This window comes from Vanacampus margaritifer, chromosome 7, assembly GCF_051991255.1.
Source record: "Vanacampus margaritifer isolate UIUO_Vmar chromosome 7, RoL_Vmar_1.0, whole genome shotgun sequence".
NCBI classification, from domain to species: Eukaryota; Metazoa; Chordata; class Actinopteri; order Syngnathiformes; family Syngnathidae; genus Vanacampus; species Vanacampus margaritifer.
Genome location: NC_135438.1, coordinates 4,038,109 through 4,056,173, shown reverse-complemented (window position 1 = coordinate 4,056,173; position 18,065 = coordinate 4,038,109). Strand labels below are relative to the sequence as shown.

Below are 18,065 nucleotides of genomic sequence, written 5' to 3'. Positions count from 1 at the left end.
ATTAGAACAGCCTTTCCCGCACATTTTAAGTAGGGAAGAAGGAATTTTATCATGTCCCACTTGCGTACCTGCGATCATGCTGTCGGTGTTGGAGATGCGCTGCAGCACCACCTGAATGAGGCCCACGTTGGTGCACGCCTGCAGGTTGCGCACGCTCTTCTTGAGAATTGCGGTGAAGATGCTCCACACCTCGGCCTGACAGGTGGGCTCGCACTTGTCCAAGAGCTCCACCATACATACGATGCTCTCGGGCTCCTGGATGATAAAGTTCATTTCCAGGTCAAACTGTCCGCCGACCAGCTGGAAGGGGAGACAGAGAGAGAGAGAGAGGGCGAGAGAGAGAGAGATGTATTTTAATAGTGACAGTAACCAACTGTGCTCCAAAACCAACGTATTTTTTTGTGTTAATTTTCAAGTTTTAAAGTTAGAAAATCTAGAAATCGTATTTTAAGATGAACCTTTCGGGTCAAGCTGACCTGTTTTAATTGGGATTTCTAGAAGAAATACATGACTGCTTTAAAACTCTGGTTATGTTATGGATCCAATTCACATATTTTTAAATCTGGAAAATGATCAAATGTGTAAAACACATTTAATTTTTTTGTCTAGATTTTAATATGAGTCATTTTATACTCTCGGGTTATGTTGCGGGTCAATATAACCCATTATGAAACTCAATAATATATGTTGATTAATGGGTGCTGTAAACATGTTATGTTGCGGGTCATATTGAGTCATTTAAAATCTAGAAAAATTTTTAATGTATACAGCACTTTATTTTCTACATTTTAAAAAGGACCCATTAATACACTCCGTGTGGATTGTGTGTGAATTACAAAATCTAGATGAAGAAAAAATACATGATTCAACGCACTAATAACGTTGAGGTTCAAATAAATTGTTTAAAAAATGTTTACATTTTTATTTTATTTTTTTAAAGACAAAAAATAAAAAATATATATTATATTTATCATTTTAAAATAGGATTTTTTTATTTAATAGAAAATCATTCTGATTGCCTCACTTTTATTTGATAGATTTCAAGATTTTTGCTTGTTTTTTTTTTTTTGTCTAGACCCACTACAGCAAACAGCAGCACCATGTTCAGCCATACAGGCCAAATCTTCTTTGTGCACTGGCAAATAAATGGAGTCGCGAGCCATAAAAGTCACACTCTCTCACTTCCTAATAGCAGCCATGACATTTTTATTATTGAATCGGCATAATCGAAGGGAGATAAGGAAAGCAACAACATAGACGTCAAATTCATTCCGCCAGTGAGGGTGTCATGTTCCGAATCAACGCAACAAATGAACATGTGATGGGCTGTACAGCGGTTACCAAAGCTGCGTGTGAAAACAATATCGGATCAAGGAATGGAGGCTGTCCAATTAGAGAGACTGAGGTGAGGTTAGGTGGTTTTGTTTGTGTGTTCTGTGCGAGATAAAGGAGGCACCAAACAACAAAATGTTGCTGCTGTATTTTGACAAATAACTTCCAAAGAGAATTACAGCCCGCTAAGATATGTACATACATGGTGATCAGTAATGGAATGTGCCTGGCTAGAAAGTCATGCCAGGTATTCTTTAATCAATAACGTTAAAAGGGTAAAAGATGTACAATATGAACAACCCATTAAAACATTTTACGACATGTAAATGCACATGCAGTAGATTAGACCAAGATAAATAAATAAAAAAATTCCAATGTTAATGTGTGTAATCTGGCATTTAAATCATGAGACCAATTGTCGGTTATTTAAAATAACCTGGCATTTGAATAGGGTTGTTTAGTGTAGACTTTTTATATCCACTGTGTTCAACAATGCTACAGTATCTTAGAGTAGAGCTTCTACTGTCAATGTGGACATTATTTTTTATGTTCTGTACATTACATACATCCTGTGCACTGCTTGACGGGCATGGCTGGAGGTCCAGGAGATCAGCAGCCAATTAGCAATTTAAAAAAAAAAAATCAACATAGGAAAAAAAATATATATATATATATATATATATATATATATATACACGCATATATATATATATACACACATATATACATACACACACCGGCAATTGGGATTATCAATCAACAAAAATTCTAGAAGTACATAATTGAAGACTAGAAAGCTGCAATATTTCCGGTCATCCCTGTTGCACTGCACTGTTTGTTCATAACTTCTTAAATTTAAAGTGCGACATACTTTAAATATTACCTAGCTTCTTTTTAGAAAGGTGTAACTTCAATAGTTTGAATTAATTTTCAAAAATGAACAATGCAGCCTATTGTTGTAGCCAAGCCATGACATCTACTTTGTAGAGGTTGAGCTGCACTGTATTAGTTTACTTAGTAAAAGCAAGCACAAGCTGCATTTAATGTTGTTTTGCGCTGTTCACAGTAAATATTTTCGATAGGAATCCATATTTTGCAGCACCCTTACGACACTAAACTTTTGGCTGAACGAGTGCAGCTGCGTCCAGATGTGCCATTAGCAACTCCTGGGTGCCATTTTTTCCCTCAGAAAGCTCTGATTTATGAGTCTGACACTCAGAGCGACTCATCCATCCATCATTGTTGACGGACGACAAAGAGGATGGAGAGAAAATATGGAGACGAGGCTGCTCGCTCACATTGTGGGGACACACTCGGCATCAGTTACGAGGCTGAAATGAATTTGTCCCTGCTGGTCATCTTATGTCAGGCTGAGAGCCCGAATGAATCTGATTTTAAGGAAGACCCTCATGGGCTTGTTTTATTTCAGCCGTGCGGCATAAGAACCGTCATACAAATGTGATGTGGTGACTTACCAACCACTATCACGTCTCAGTTATAGAAGCCATCAATATTATGAAAAAATTACAATATAGCAAAACACAACTGTGCCATGTTCATCATCTGGACCGATTAAGAATGAATATTTTTACATTAACACAAAGATGTAGATTAGTATTTATGTGAGCAGGTTCCTACAGAAGCATTTCGCTCATCAAACTTGGCTTATTCTGACCATCCAATCAGAAAATGAGAAAAAATTGACATTATTGTGGGTCCAGCCAGTTAGGCAAATTTGATTGGTTGATTGGTTAAAAGATTAAAAAAAAAAATTTAGCTCAAATCTGATTGGTCTAACTACACATACTGAAAGCAGCGCAGCCAAGAGTAACGCTACCAAATTAAGAGAGCAAATGGACTGTTGAGATTAAATTAATACAATTTCATAGAAATAAACAGACTTTTGATTAGAAGATCAGTGCTTTTTTAATTTTTTCAAATTTACCCACATAGCACATAATGTGCCGTTCTATCATTTTCCTACAGTAGCTAATGTATATCGTGAACGAGCAGTACTGGGCCTGATCCAAAGAGTGCTTCCGCACCTAAACATTGTAGCTTTGCAGCAACCAGACACCAGATCCAAGGCTAGGTAAACTAGCCTGGCTCTGCCCCCCCCCCCAACCCCCTACCCCTTGAGGCCTTCCTGAATTAATCATGGCTGAGCAGCCACCAGGGCGCAACACAAAGTACGTTGTCTATGGTCACCATGGAAAAGAACATTGGAGAACCGCAGGGATCGCTGGGACGTCAGAAGAAAATGTAGCCCAAGTAGGCTAATGTTTGAGATCTTGCCAGAACAGAGGAAGACTTAAGGGATCTACACATTTGTTCGACTAATAGGAAAATAATGACGAGCGGGTCCTCGGGCTCCTCAGCCACCTGTCACGCACATTTGCCATTTTCACCGTAATCAATCCGTTGCTACCAATTGCCCGTTTCAGCGTTCTCAGTTTCCACTTGCGTGCACGCCTGACTGCCACTCGCCATTTCAAGCAGCCAGTCGTCCAGGAAGCCCCCAAAACACACACACACACACACACATATAACAATAAAACATAAAGGGGGGGACCAAGCTCAAAGGAGTCATCAAGACGTGGCCAACATCAAAATGGTCGTGACAACAGAGCTGTGGAGGTTACTGGAAGAATACTTTCATGAGTGCATTCAGGGATGTGATTTGACCAAAGTGAAATTATCTGAAAATTTAGCCGGGGGTCTGGGGGCCGCTGGCTAGGTCAATGTATATTGAACTATCCCATATAAAATGGCAGTTTTAGTCAACTCAAAATCAGTCACATTCAAAAACATTGGACTGCCTTTGCTTTTAAAAACTATCACTGAGAATATCATCATATCTAACTAATGTGATTACTTAAGTTAACACATAAATAATGTTGAGGGGTTCAAATTTCATGAACAAATAATTGTATCATGACCAAATGAAAAGTAACTCATATTAGAGCATACCACAAATGTCTTTGTTATAGCAGAAGATGTTATCTGTCGGAGTCATGTGCATACACAATGAACTACAAAAAAAAAAAAAAAATCGGAATTTTTTTTTTGGGGGGGGGGGAGACAAAAAAAGCGGAATTCCGCGAATTAGCGGAAAAATCACATCCCTGTGCATTAGACCCATTTGGTTAACCACGTGAAATTAATTCTCACTTCCCTACAGTTTCAATCAGACAGACCACAACGCACACTCCCGTTGTCATCCGTTTGGACAAGTTGCACATGACGGCCTCTAATCCTCGAGTAGCAATATCGACCTTTAGATGAGGACCACACGCGACGGCGTTGTTTGCCATTTCGACAAAAGCGAGGCCGAAAAACACTCAAACGAGCTGTCAGAGCGACGACGAGCCGATGGCCTACTTTTTCCCCCAACAGCCCTTTTAAACGCATCCTCTTTTTAACGAGCCATCTCATCAAACCAACGGCGGCTGAGTGCATTGGTCCATGAGAGTTGTAGTTGGTCACGGACGTAAAACACGTGAGCCTTTTTTTCGACGCTGCCGAGAGGTCAAGCAAATAATCGGGTCCAAGCGATGGTTTTTATTTGGTTCTTTATTGAACATATAAACACAAAGAAAACACATTACAAATCTAAAATATAAATTGAAGTAAAAAAAAAAAAAACAAGAATAGGAAGAAAGAAAAGAGTTTATATGTTCAAAAGGGGTAGGAGAAAGTTAAAAACTTATCTTATCCCTTAAAGAGAGACATGAAAAATTTCATCGAGATGCATTAGCATACAGCGGCCAGTGAAAAATACCGTGTTTCTGAAACTTTATAGATTCACATAAAAAAAATTAAAGAAAAGCCTCCTACCCTGTCCTAGTGTGATGCAAGGAATTAGTCGATTTCACTTAATTGGTTCCCCCAAAAAATTCTGAAATATACTTCTTTTTTTTTTGCCCCTCTCTCTATGCCAGCGACCTATAGTGACAGGCTAAACATTTTTTTTTGTGAGGGGTGGTAACATTCAGAGAAAAAAACTCACAAATTTACAAGGAAAAAAAACGTCAATATTTGCACATTTGCAAGAAAAAAACAAATTTCCAAGAAATAAACTCGCAGGTAGCAAGAAAGAAAAAAAACTCACAAATTAATGAGAAATAAACCCAGAGATTTGTGAGGAAAAAGTCAAAAACTTTAGAGAAATAACACATAGCCTACTGGAAGAAGTTATACTTAAGCTATACTTTTTTTTATATATATATATATAATTATACTTTTTAGTTTGGTTTTCAAATAAGGAGATAGTATTTGCTTTAGCAGAGATTTTTCTCGCTAATTTGACACTATAACATTGCAAATATTCAGCTTTTTTCTCGTAATTTTGTGAGGTTTTTTTTCACAAATCTGTAACTTTATAATGTCGTAAATATTCAAGGTTTTTGTGAAAAAATTTGTGAGGTTTTTTTTTCCCCTCTGAAATGTCCCCTGCCCCTTGAAAAAATATATTTCTACGTGGCCCTAATACACCGTCGTAGTCATTACATTTCCTAACTAACCCATCAAATAAATTGTGACAGTCCATCCCAAGCACAGGCACCAGCAAGGGTTTCATGGTTGCGTCTTTTTTTAGTAACTATGCCAGCTAAAAAAGAAACCGCTATCAAAACAATAGCTCACAGTTTCATGCTTGAAAGAGATAATGAAGAAACGCTTTTACACTTTCCATTAAGACGTCAACACAACACTGGTTGGATCCGCTTTTCTATGATATTCAATCAAATATATCCGTGATACTTTAGATAAACAAATGTCCCGTGACAGAGTCTGCCAATGCACGAAAAGATGTGATCGTCCTCATCATTGCTTTACAATACCAAATCTTACTCAAAAAATGCTGTGCAGCCACGCACACACACTTCACAACCCCCGGGACTCCATTATACGACACTGACCTTATTAGTCTTTGTCACTCTCATTACACTCTTTAGTTCCCAGTAGAAGCATTTAGCACTCATGATTGGTTTCACACATGGAGGTGCACACTGGCACTAGACAAGTAGCTTCATTTTCTCCAATCTATGTTACTCAAAGAAACCCATGCAGTGAGCATGACAACAGCGGGCCAACAAACCATCCAACTTCATGAACGTTATCCAGGAGTGGCTGCAAAAAAAAAAAAAAAAAGACCTTAGAGAGTGCCAAAATTGGGCAATGGACAAAATAGGAATCATTCTACTTAACCTACAAAGTTATCATTAGGCTCAGGAAGCATTTATAATAGCACATATGCAGATTGGGCGATTTGACACTGTCAAGGAAATTTTCTTGAACCAAGAAAAAATGTGTTGATGAATGGCATAGAAAAAAAGAAAGGTGAAATGGTCTATTAAAAAAAAAAATAATAATAATAAACCTCTCAGCATCTTTCTAAGAATATCTTCAAAAGAGTGTCAATGTGAAACGGCAGCTTCACAGCAATGGGATGGTTCCGCGACTTGAGCAAACGCATCCTTAGAGGAACTATTCTGCATTAGAAACAAGAGAGCCATTTTCCATGCTGACAGTGACGTGAAGGGTTGGGTGACATAGCCTAAAATGTATGTCACAGTATTAATTAAATCCCTTCACAGTAATGGTATATAATACATTGCCAATATAAATTTAAATATACAAATTATAAGTATTTCTGAATGGGTTGAATAGCAAATTAGCCGAGCTAAATTGATGGGGGAAATTGAAAAAAACAAAACAAAAGGATGTAATACAATTTCAATTAATATTTCTGGATCTCAGAATTCTAGATTTCAAGATAGAGCTCTCTATGGTGCAAAACACAAATAACATTGCTGTTACTAATCGGCATTTTCACATTGTTGGGGGGACATCAACCTTTTATATTCACTGTTAGTTGAAAGTTGGCTTCTATCGCCAAGGAAAGGAAAGGGCTTTCCAGGAGGTTTTCCGTCCGTCCGTCCGTCCGTCCGTCTTCTTCCGCTTATCCGGGGTCGGTTTCGCGGGGGCAGCAGCTTTAGCAGGGAAGCCCAGACTTCCCTCTCCCCAGCCACTTCACAGGGATGTGATTTGACCAAAGTGGAATTATCTGAAAATTTAGCCGGGGGTCTGGGGGCCACAGGCACCCAGCTAGGTCCAGGGCAGTGCCCTGGTGGGGGGACAAGGCCCCGGAGCTCATGGGTTTTCCGTGTTTTTAAGTACTTTCAATGCACTCACATGACAAAGAAATAGACAAAACAACAGCATAAATTTTCAATGTATATTGAACTATCCCATATAAAATGGCAGTTTTAGTCAACTCAAAATCAGTCACATTCAAAAACATTGGACTGCCTTTGCTTTTAAAAACTATCACTGAGAATATCATCATATCTAACTAATGTGATTACTAAGTTAACACATAAATAATGTTGAAGAGTTCAAATTTCATGAACAAATAATTGTATCATGACCAAATGAAAAGTAACTCATATTAGAGCATACCACAAATGTCTTTGTTATAGCAGAAGATGTTATCTGTCGGAGTCATGTGCATACACAATGAACTACTACTACTACTACTACAAAAAAAAATAATAAAAAAAAAAATAAAAAAAAAATCGCATTTTTTTTTTTTTGGGGGGGGAGATAAAAAAAAAAGCGGAATTCCGCGAATTAGCGGAAAAATCACATCCCTGACTTCAGCCAGCTCCTCCGACGGGACCCCAAGGCGTTACCCAGGACAGCCGAGAGACATAGTCTCTCCAGCGTGTCCTGGGTCGTCCCCGGGGCCTCCCGCCGGTAGGGCATGCCCGGGAACACCTCCCCAGGGAGTCGTCCAGGAGGCATCCGAACCAGATGCCCGAGCCACCTCAACTGGTTCCTCTCAACGTGGAGGAGTAGCGGCTCGACGCTGAGTCCCTCCCGGATGGCCGAGCTTCTCGCCCTATCTCGAAGGGAGAGCAGGAGGTTTTCCATGAGCCTTAAAACACTCTTGCCAGGGTTCCAGCAATCCCGCATCATTTTAATCCAACAAAATCATCACCTTTCTAGACATGATGCTCTTTGCTCACATTTAAATGCTGCGTGATAACTTACATTGATGTTTCTGCATCTGGCAATTTATTATTATATTATATTATTAGTATGGGATTTTTTTTAATGGGCTCTGGGTGAACTGATGAATACACACACGCTCGCTCGCACGCACGCACGCACACACACACACACGCACATGCACATACAAAAAAAAGGGTATATATATATGTGTATATGTGTATATATATATGTATATGTATTTAAAAAAAAAAAAACCTTTATTAAATTTTTTTTAATTGATTTGTTGGATTTTAAAAAAAAAAAAAAAAAAAAAGGAGAGCAATGATGATGTCAAATCGAATGAACAATACTGAGCTCTCCCGTAAAAAAAAAAAAGAAAAAGAAAAAAGAAAAAAGAAAAAAAAAAGAAAATAAATGCTGCGCAATACACCAAAACTTCATGTGTAGGCAGCGTGGAATGAAATGTTTGGCATTAGTCGACTACATGCAGAAGAATGCGCTAAGAGGCGTACACGGGAAGGAAAGCGATTCCATCTTAAAGTAAACAAAGAATTTCCCTGTTTGATGCATGCCAGTGACTGAACATGACACTGAAGCTCTGCACATTTGGTGACATGGCATTTACAATTTTGAGAACCGGGCATGGATGAGAAGCCTCCAGTCATTCTCATTCAACCTGATAGTGTTCTTTCTCGTGTTTGCTTTAAAACCAGTATTGCAGGTATTGCCTTTTGCGTTTGACACCCTCGTTATTACTTTTGTTGGCAGTTAGTGGCAGTTGACAATCTCATCCCACCCAAGAGAAAGTACTCTATTAAAAAATAAAAAATAAAAAAAAGTTGCAGTGTAACAAGTGTCTGGTTGATACTTATTTACTGATGTAATGGTTTGATGTCGTCATCAGCAATGATTTCCTTAGGAAAATCCTGCGTAGGGAATCTGGAGAGTGCCTGGAGCGTTACTATAACACAGCTCCTCACAAATGTATATCTCCTGCGTCACAACAGCTTTAGAAAAGAGAAATGGATGACAGAGTGGCAAGCTGATTGACAACTGTCATAGAACATGAGCAAGGTTATACTTGAAAATGTTTGATACCGATCATGCCTAAATTCAATTTACATTAATGACCTAAAATGATTCAACTATATCGTAACTTGCCCGAGGATCTTATGTTTTGGATAAGTAAACTATCTGAAATTTTCTTTGGTCCTTCCTCGGGTCTCCTGACGGCCTCACGACTCTGGCTGGAAGTGTTCGGTATGGGATTTTTTAATATGTTTTAGGTGAACTAATGAATACGCACACACACTCGCACGCACACACACATAAAAAAATTAATAAATAAATAAAAAGAAGAGAGCAATGATGATGACATGTCAAATCGGTAAAATTATCGAATGAACAATACTGAGCTCTCCAGGAAAAATAAATAAATGAAATGAAGGCCTAATGAAGTTTGGTGTTTTGTAATTAGCCTGTTTCGCACAAAAATTTTAATGGTGGAAAACTGCCAAGTCAAATTCCCACTTCCAATTTTTTGTCAGTGACAACATATGGTAAGTCTAAAAACAAAGTGGGCAAAAACTGATACTACCGTCCGAAGATGGAATATTGCCAGGTCGATGTGAGAGGTTATGATTTTAATCTAATGTCTGTGACGTAATATGCCAAACTGATAACTTCAACGATGCACACACAACCTCTAACATTTATGCTCTGCGGTGTGTGTGACCTGTGCTGCCCGTCTAGACAGATGTCTCACATGTTAGAAACAGACCGGAAGGATATTTATTGTGTTTCCAGAAAAACGCAATGTTGGACATTTTGCCAGAATCGTGCACAAAGTAGTAAATGCCTAACATGAGCCTGGTGAGTTTTGATTGTTCATTCCATTTCCATTATTATTCTGTGTGGATAAAAACACAAATCAACTCATCCTTATTCATCAAAAAAAAAAAAAAAAAGACAATCACAGCTGTAAAAAGTGTGCACAAGAACGCAACAACAGCCAAACTAGTCAAGAACTTAATCGGCAGGGTAACTTGTATCTTGATACTTTTAGTCACAAACAATTCCAGTCCACACAATAGGCGATGAAAACTGCTGCTTTATCAGATACCAGGGGGCAAACAGAGGTCAGACTTTCCGGTTGTGGCCTGTAAAATTAACTACATTCTGACCAGAACATACCTGATCATCCACCACAAAAATGCTAATTTGTTTAACGGAAATACAATGAGCACAATGGGTAATCTTCAAAGGATTACAAATCACAAACAGTCACGCTTTTTTCAGAGGAGAATTAGCCTCCAAACTATATTCAGTTGGGGGGGGGGACAACGAGAAAGACAAGAGCGCCGTATCTGATACGCATGCCAGATTAGCAAAAATTACAATGAGCAAATTAAGATCGTTTCAAATTCAACTTCAGGTCTCGTTAGCATACGAAAGGTATTTGACACGATTTTAGGATGATCAGATGAATTGATGACATGTCAGAAATTTGATCAGCATCAAATTGATCTCGCAGTTGCGACTTATTTCCATACGATACGATACGATACGATACGATACGATACGATACGATACGATACGATACGATACGATACGATGCGATGCGATGCGATGCGATACGATACGATACGATACACTTTTATTTTCCCCGTGGGGAACTTTTTCCTGGACTCCGTCCAGCTGCAGTTTACAGTAAGGAAAAAACAACAGAATAGAAAGAGATAAAATCAAAATTAAATAAGAAGTGCAGCAGTAGTTTACAGTAAGAAAAACAACAGAATAGAGAGAGATAATTATACATACTTTGATACTTTTTCGGCAATTTCTTAGTGTAAAAGACAGCAGTGGACTCCAACTGTGCAAATTCTCATATCGAAAATAAGGCATTGAGGTCATCCACTGGTGGTGGTTGTGTATAAAGTTGTTTCCAAGTTTAAAATTTATCACACGCTAGGCATTCATTAATACAGGGATGTGATTTGACCAAAGTGAAATTATCTGAAAATTTAGCCGGGGGTCTGGGGGCCGCCGGCCCCCCGGAGCTCATGGGTTTTCCGTGTTTTTAAGTACTTTCAATGCACTCACATGACAAAGAAATAGACAAAACAGCAGCATAAATTTTCAATGTATATTAAACTATCCCATATAAAATGGCAGTTTTAGTCAACTCAAAATCAGTCACATTCAAAAACATTGGACTGCCTTTGCTTTTAAAAACTATCACTGAGAATATCATCATATCTAACTAATGTGATTACTAAGTTAACACATAAATAATGTTGAAGAGTTCAAATTTCATGAACAAATAATTGTATCATGACCAAATAAAAAAGTAATTCATATTAGAACATACCACAAATGTCTTTGTTATAGCAGAAGATGTTATCTGTCGGAGTCATGTGCATACACAATGAACTACTAAAAAAAAACAAAAACAAAAAAAACGGAAATTTTAAAGTTTTATTTTTGGAGATAAAAAAAAGCGGAATTCCGCGAATTAGCGGAAAAATCACATCCCTGTTAATAGCAGTGACTTATTGTCTTGTTTCCGCAAGACAAATTTTTAACTGAAAGCTGTTCATAACTGTTATTTTTGGCCATTATGTGCACAAATGACAGTGAAATCTCACAGCGTACGGGGTCCAGCCCGAATTTTGGAAGATGACCAAATTTAACTGAAAACAGATTACAGGGTGGCAATTTGGCCATTTTCTTTAGGTGTCAAACGTTGTATGGTGTACTGTACTGTACATTAAACCTTTGGAGAGAAAAAAAAAAAAGCTTTTATGTTTTACTGGGTTGTTAGCTACTGCCTTTGAGGGGACCCCTTGCTCACCCCTTGCAAGCGTGCGAGCACAGGGACAGGGTTGACGCATTCTTATCTGCATCAAAAGGCTTTTATCAACTGTGCACGCAAGATCAAGAAGATGCAATTTTATTCGAAATGCCTCTGGTCATTTATTACATGTGATGCTGATTTCATTGTGAGGGATGAAAATGCACAAGACCATTTGCTTTGGTTATTAAATTGTCTTCTGGTGTTATCTTAACATCATCTGCCTACACCCACTTAATCAACGGGGAGAATCACATTAGAAGACAACTAGGCCAAAAAAAATCCCGATTTGGATAAAAGCACCAAACGGCTTGATACTCGCCATTGGCATGAGTTTTAGTGAGATTCATGCATTGTAAAGTTCAGCTCAATGAAAACCAAACAGTCTCAACACACCAAATGAAGCTGATGTTCTATTATTATTTGCATGAGTTAAGGAGGAAGACGATGACAAATGTCAACCTCTGTTGCGATGGAAGTATCAGATATCTTCTTTTTTTTTCTTCTTCTTCTTCTTTTTTTTTTTAAGGAAGTATCAGATATCACAGAAATAGTGTTTTCTTTTAAATAAATATTGGAGGAGAAATAAGTGAAAAAAATATTTTTAAAAAAATAGAAAATACAACTACAAAAAGAAATAATAAAAAATAAAAATCTTAAAACATAAAAATTTGTGAAAATTATACAAAACTTGAGATGAAAAAAATTCAAAACTACTATTACCCCCCCCCCCCAAAAAAAAGAAAATAAATACAAAATTTGATTAAATACAAAAATCACAAATTGAAAATACACTGCAGTATTCGCAGCTGATAAGTACTCGGCCCTTCCGCAGAAATCCACAGGTAATTGATTACACCCCAAATTCATTATTTTTAACTGACTAAGCACGGAGTGGAAGAGGATCATAATGCATCAACACAGTGCACTTTTAGAATGTAAACAATCATAAAAACCCACGGTACATAAATAACTTATTCCAGTCGTTAAAATATTCAACGCAAACAAACCACCTTTACACGAGGCTCATTTATAGCTAGAACATAAAGCTAAATAAAATGTCCACTTTTTCTATACATGAAGCTCTTCAACTCCCTTCATAGTTTCTTGGCACCAAGATGACACCAGATGACCCTCATGAATTGGCAAATGCTGAGCCGCGAATACGCGGTCGAGGGTTTCACTGCAATGTCTTCTTCAATCGTGCAAAGGGAAGCAAGACTTAAGAGGTTAGCGCCGTGACCTTGCCTTCAGGTAAAGCCACATTCCACACCAATAACTCGTCAAACTCCAGCGTAGCCTCACAGATCAGCCGGGAGCCCAGCTGTCAGGCCAGCTGTCCTTTACTTGAACGAAACGGACTCGTCGTCGACTCAAAGTCACATCAGCTGCCGAGGTTAAAGAGAAGACCATTTTTCACTATTTTAAAATGGACTAAAAACAGGCTTATTTTTAATTTTCCATGACAAAGGTATTTTATATACCGTCCATGCATATATTTATTAGGACTAGCCTCAAAAATATACATCTGATCGTTCATCTCAAAAACTCCTTTCAACGGAATAATCCGGATTTACACCATTACCATCGCCAGCTTTTCACAAACCACAACCAGAGCGATCGAGTCCTACAAAATGTTACAATCTACCCCACTGGACCAAACTGCATCCTGCAGCTTTCCATGCTAAACTTTGACATACAGTACATCACAACAGGAACACACACACACAAGTTGACCATGAGCTTTCAAAACATGAAAACGGTCTTTGGTCCTTCCTCGGGTCTCCTGACAGCCTCACGACTCGTAGCGTTCGGTTTAGGTGAACGGTATGGGATTTTTTAATAGGTTTTAGGTGAACTAATGAATACACACACACACACTCATGCACACATACAAAAAAAAAAAAGAGAGAGCAATGATGATGACGTGAAATCGGTAAAACCGAATGAACAATACTGAGCTCTCCAGAAAAAAAAAAAGAGCAAAACATGAAAACGAATTCCTGACTAAAGAAAAGAGTCAAACATTTACGAGGCACTTTCTCAGCAGTTGGCGAGACAAGGCTGACCTTTGGACAGCTAACAAAGAGTCAAAAAATTACGCTTCAATTTAGTTTGTGAAGCTAGTTTCAAAAGGTGCATATGTAAATAAAAAATTATTCATATGATTACAATATCATACGGGTTTGAAGTTTGGATAGGCGAAAGCTATTAGGGATAGAAATGATAACTAATTTGTCATCAGAAAACAACCATTAACTGATTCATTGATCTTTAATCTTCCCTATTGTCCATAAATGAAATAGTCCGCTGGCCATCACTAATCTTTATAGTAGTGGCGCAGGGGTCACCAAATGAATGCCTACGAGCGTCTTCTAAAAATAGCTCACAAGTGATAGAACATTGTGATTTCCTTGTAATGTTGTAGGAGCGTCATGGCCATAATCTAAACATATTCAGATTTTTTAAAATAAAGTCTTGCATGTTGACACTGACCCGCTTCTTGCTTTGTTAAATCATTGTTGATATTTATTATGAGAAATTATTTTAGTCATTGTTTCCACGTAGATGACTAGCATTAATTATTCATACCAACATAGATTTAAAGGTTATTTTCAGAAGTGTGTATCAAACTGTTATGGTACTTATTGGTATTTATTGATAGTATTTTATGGAGTATGTTTTTATTGATTCGTTAAGATTCATTTCATTTTTTTTTGTTTGATTATGTGCATGTTTGTCTGTGTATCTGTTTACTGTATCGTGGTAATGAATTTTGGTCAGAGAGAGATGGTATAAAACCACACAACGGGTTGACGGTGATCGAAAGCCGCGTGGCTCGGAAGTAGGGCAGTGACTCACACTGGGCCCGAGACTCTTTCCGTCACCATTGGTCTTTTGCATTCACTTTATCCGTAAAGTGGAGGGTGAACACGGGAGAACATACTAGACCGCCGCTGTAGGCCGGGGCGGGTGAGCAATTGACATTAAGGCCTTACACAGATGCTAAAATCATAAAATCATGTACGTATGTCGTGTCACAATTTATTGGCTACATTTACAGTATGCAAAAAGTATTGTATGCTAAATGTTGTGTATGCAAGACAACCTGCAGGTACCGCGCAAACAGACATGCTGCCTCAGGCAACAATTGGCCAAGAGACAACTGACAGTTGATTGGTTAACCCAAGGGGGTGAAGCAAATGTTTTCTTGTAAAAGCATGAAATGAGTGATTATGTTTTGATGACTGTTTCAACATAGATTACACAAAAACTGCTAGACTGATTTCAATAAAAACACTATTTTTGTACTCCTTCTACAATGTCCTAAAAAAAATGCCCAAATCCCTTAAAAATAGGAAAGGAATAACTGGTGTCAAGGAAATACTTGAAATTCAATTGGCATATCTCGAATGTCTATTTCTGTATGTCGGGGAGGAGCTAAGATTAGCCCAGATTGGCAACGGAAGTTCTGGAAATTCTTCCCTCCTTGTAGGCATGGGAGGATAATAGATTTTGACACTATGATAAGTTACCGTGAGCAAAAATATTACGATATCACGGTATTAAAATTACAGCTCTAAAAACATCCTTTTTTTTTTTAAAAAAACTATTTGTGTAAATATTTTTTTTTAAATCCACAGAACATGATTTTTTTTATTTCAAACAAATATAGAATATTTGGTACAATAAGAAATGTGCATTAAATTTAATTTTAATAAATAAATGATAACATTCTTGTTTTAATTCTTAGCAAGTAACAGTGTCCCATCACAGGTGAGATATTTTTAGAACAGACCCGTGGGCTACTCATGTTGTCCTTGGGGCCAACTAGTACACGCTGGCACGCACCCATGTACATGTTGTTGTTTTTTTTAAGGACAATACAAAGACATCTGTGTAACTGTAACTGTGCCTCTTTCATCTAACTTCCTTCCTTCGCTAATATTTCCAAAATTGTAAAAACTGAACAAACGATCAGTGTTTGATGAACATCGCGGAATGGATTCCAAGGAATAAGACAGCAATATTTCATCACTTTACCGATTCACTGGCTACACACAAGCTGCTATTTCTTATTGGCACGAGCTTCTAATACTTAAAAAGGATTTGATGGATCTTTGAAGCTATATTTTAGCTTGCGCTATTGCCTTGCCAGCTAGTTGATGTCTTTAGAACAGGGGTGGCCAAGTTCGGTCCTCGAGAGCCCATATCCGGCCTGTTTTCCATGTTTCCCTCCTGCAGCACAGCTGAATCTAATGATCAGCTAATCAGCAAGCTTTGCAGAAGCCTGATAACGATCCTGATCGTGAATCAGGAGTGTTAGTGGAGAGAAACATGGAAAACAGGATGGATAGGGGCTCTCGAGGACCGAACTTGAGCACCCCTGTTTTAGAATAATACACATTTGCCTCGCATTGCTAAAAGTTCTTTACAACCGAGACACGCGCCAATCGATTGTACTATAATCATGCAATAGAAAGGATGAACCGTTGCCACCGTGACAAAGCAGTTCTGCAGGTTCTACCTTCGCCACGCTGACACCCCATCCCCCTCCCGCCGCCAAACCAGACGAGCTCCAGTTGCATGTCGCCCTTCACAATGACCGCCTTTTTTTCCGGTTTTGTCGCCCTCTCCCGCAAAAACTTCCAATTTGCCTCTGAGAATCCTGTCAGGATGCCACCAGATGAACCAAGATAAGGACTTGAGGTGGCCAACAGGTTGCACACACACACACACACACACACACACACACACACGGTACATAAACACTATCACTGACCTGGATATGTCATAGGCTGATTTGCTTCGCCAGGAAATGAGGATTCTGACACCAGTCATCGCGTCACATTCAATTTACCACTTGCACATTGCTGTTTCTGTGCGCGTCAAATCTAATAATTACTCACTCTATTCAGTCTATGATTACGAGGCTCTGCAATACAACTGGCACGGGACACTTATGTATAACACTGCAGCTTATTTAAAAGATAGTGAAAGTCATTCCAGGGTAATGATGAATCGGTGCAAAATTCAAACCAGGGAATAGACATACTTATACATGTCAGAAAAGTGATTGACTACTGCTGACCTGAAGTGAAAGGATGACAAAAATGAGTTGTACCATCTACCATCGGCTAAAAGATTCCAAGTCAAACACCATCAGTCACCCAAAAAAAAAGCATTCAACACGAGGCTAGGCTCATTTTAGCCATTTTAGACTCACATGCGGCTTTGCCGGAAAGTGAGACTGGTCAACCGCCCTATCAGTTGCATTTTTGAAGCGGGGCAAACCTGAGCTAACAGACAGTGGAATTAACCAATGGGCAAAGGAGCGGACGTTAAGTCAGAAAAGCAAGTCGTTGAAGTCTTCCTTTTTTGCGGAGACGGAGTAAAAATACAACATGGCTACTAGCCGAAGAGATGCAGTAGTGAATGAAAAACTTGAGGATTCATGGTGTCATGAATCACTCTGTTTTGATATTCGAACAGCGTTAGCGAAGACGACGTCACACAAATGGACAAATTTGATTAGCCGGCCTGTTTTCGGCCGGTGCAGAATCGCTGTCTATGGACGCCTGTCCAGAAGAAAGTGGGTGTGGCTTGCCAGGCTAGGCTCATTTACCACTAATGCTAGCATCCACCATGCTACCATACCAGGCTACTATGACCAGCCTTTTTTTTTTTATTGCTATTTCCTAAACAAATTAGCCAGTCCCAAAATGATCATGCTATGTCTGAATTTCTACCACGTCTATTTTCAACTCAACTTACCTGTTCAAAATTTAAATTAGGGCCTGTGTTCCATCTCCCTTGCACCAATTTACCTCACATACCATCTCTTCACACATTCAACTTACAG

The 18,065-nt window shown here is 38.6% G+C and overlaps 1 protein-coding gene across 10 annotated transcripts in view; it reads right to left on the bottom strand.

Annotated features, from left to right (window-relative positions):
- Positions 1-18,065, bottom strand: part of lrba (LPS-responsive vesicle trafficking, beach and anchor containing) — a 218,242-nt gene that overhangs the window by 198,174 nt on the left and 2,003 nt on the right. For all 10 annotated transcript variants that reach the window (XM_077569992.1, XM_077569995.1, XM_077569997.1 and 7 more), the window contains exon 2: positions 69-300. In XM_077569992.1, the coding sequence (XP_077426118.1) occupies positions 69-300 (232 nt within the window). The remainder of the gene's footprint in view (positions 1-68; positions 301-18,065) is intronic.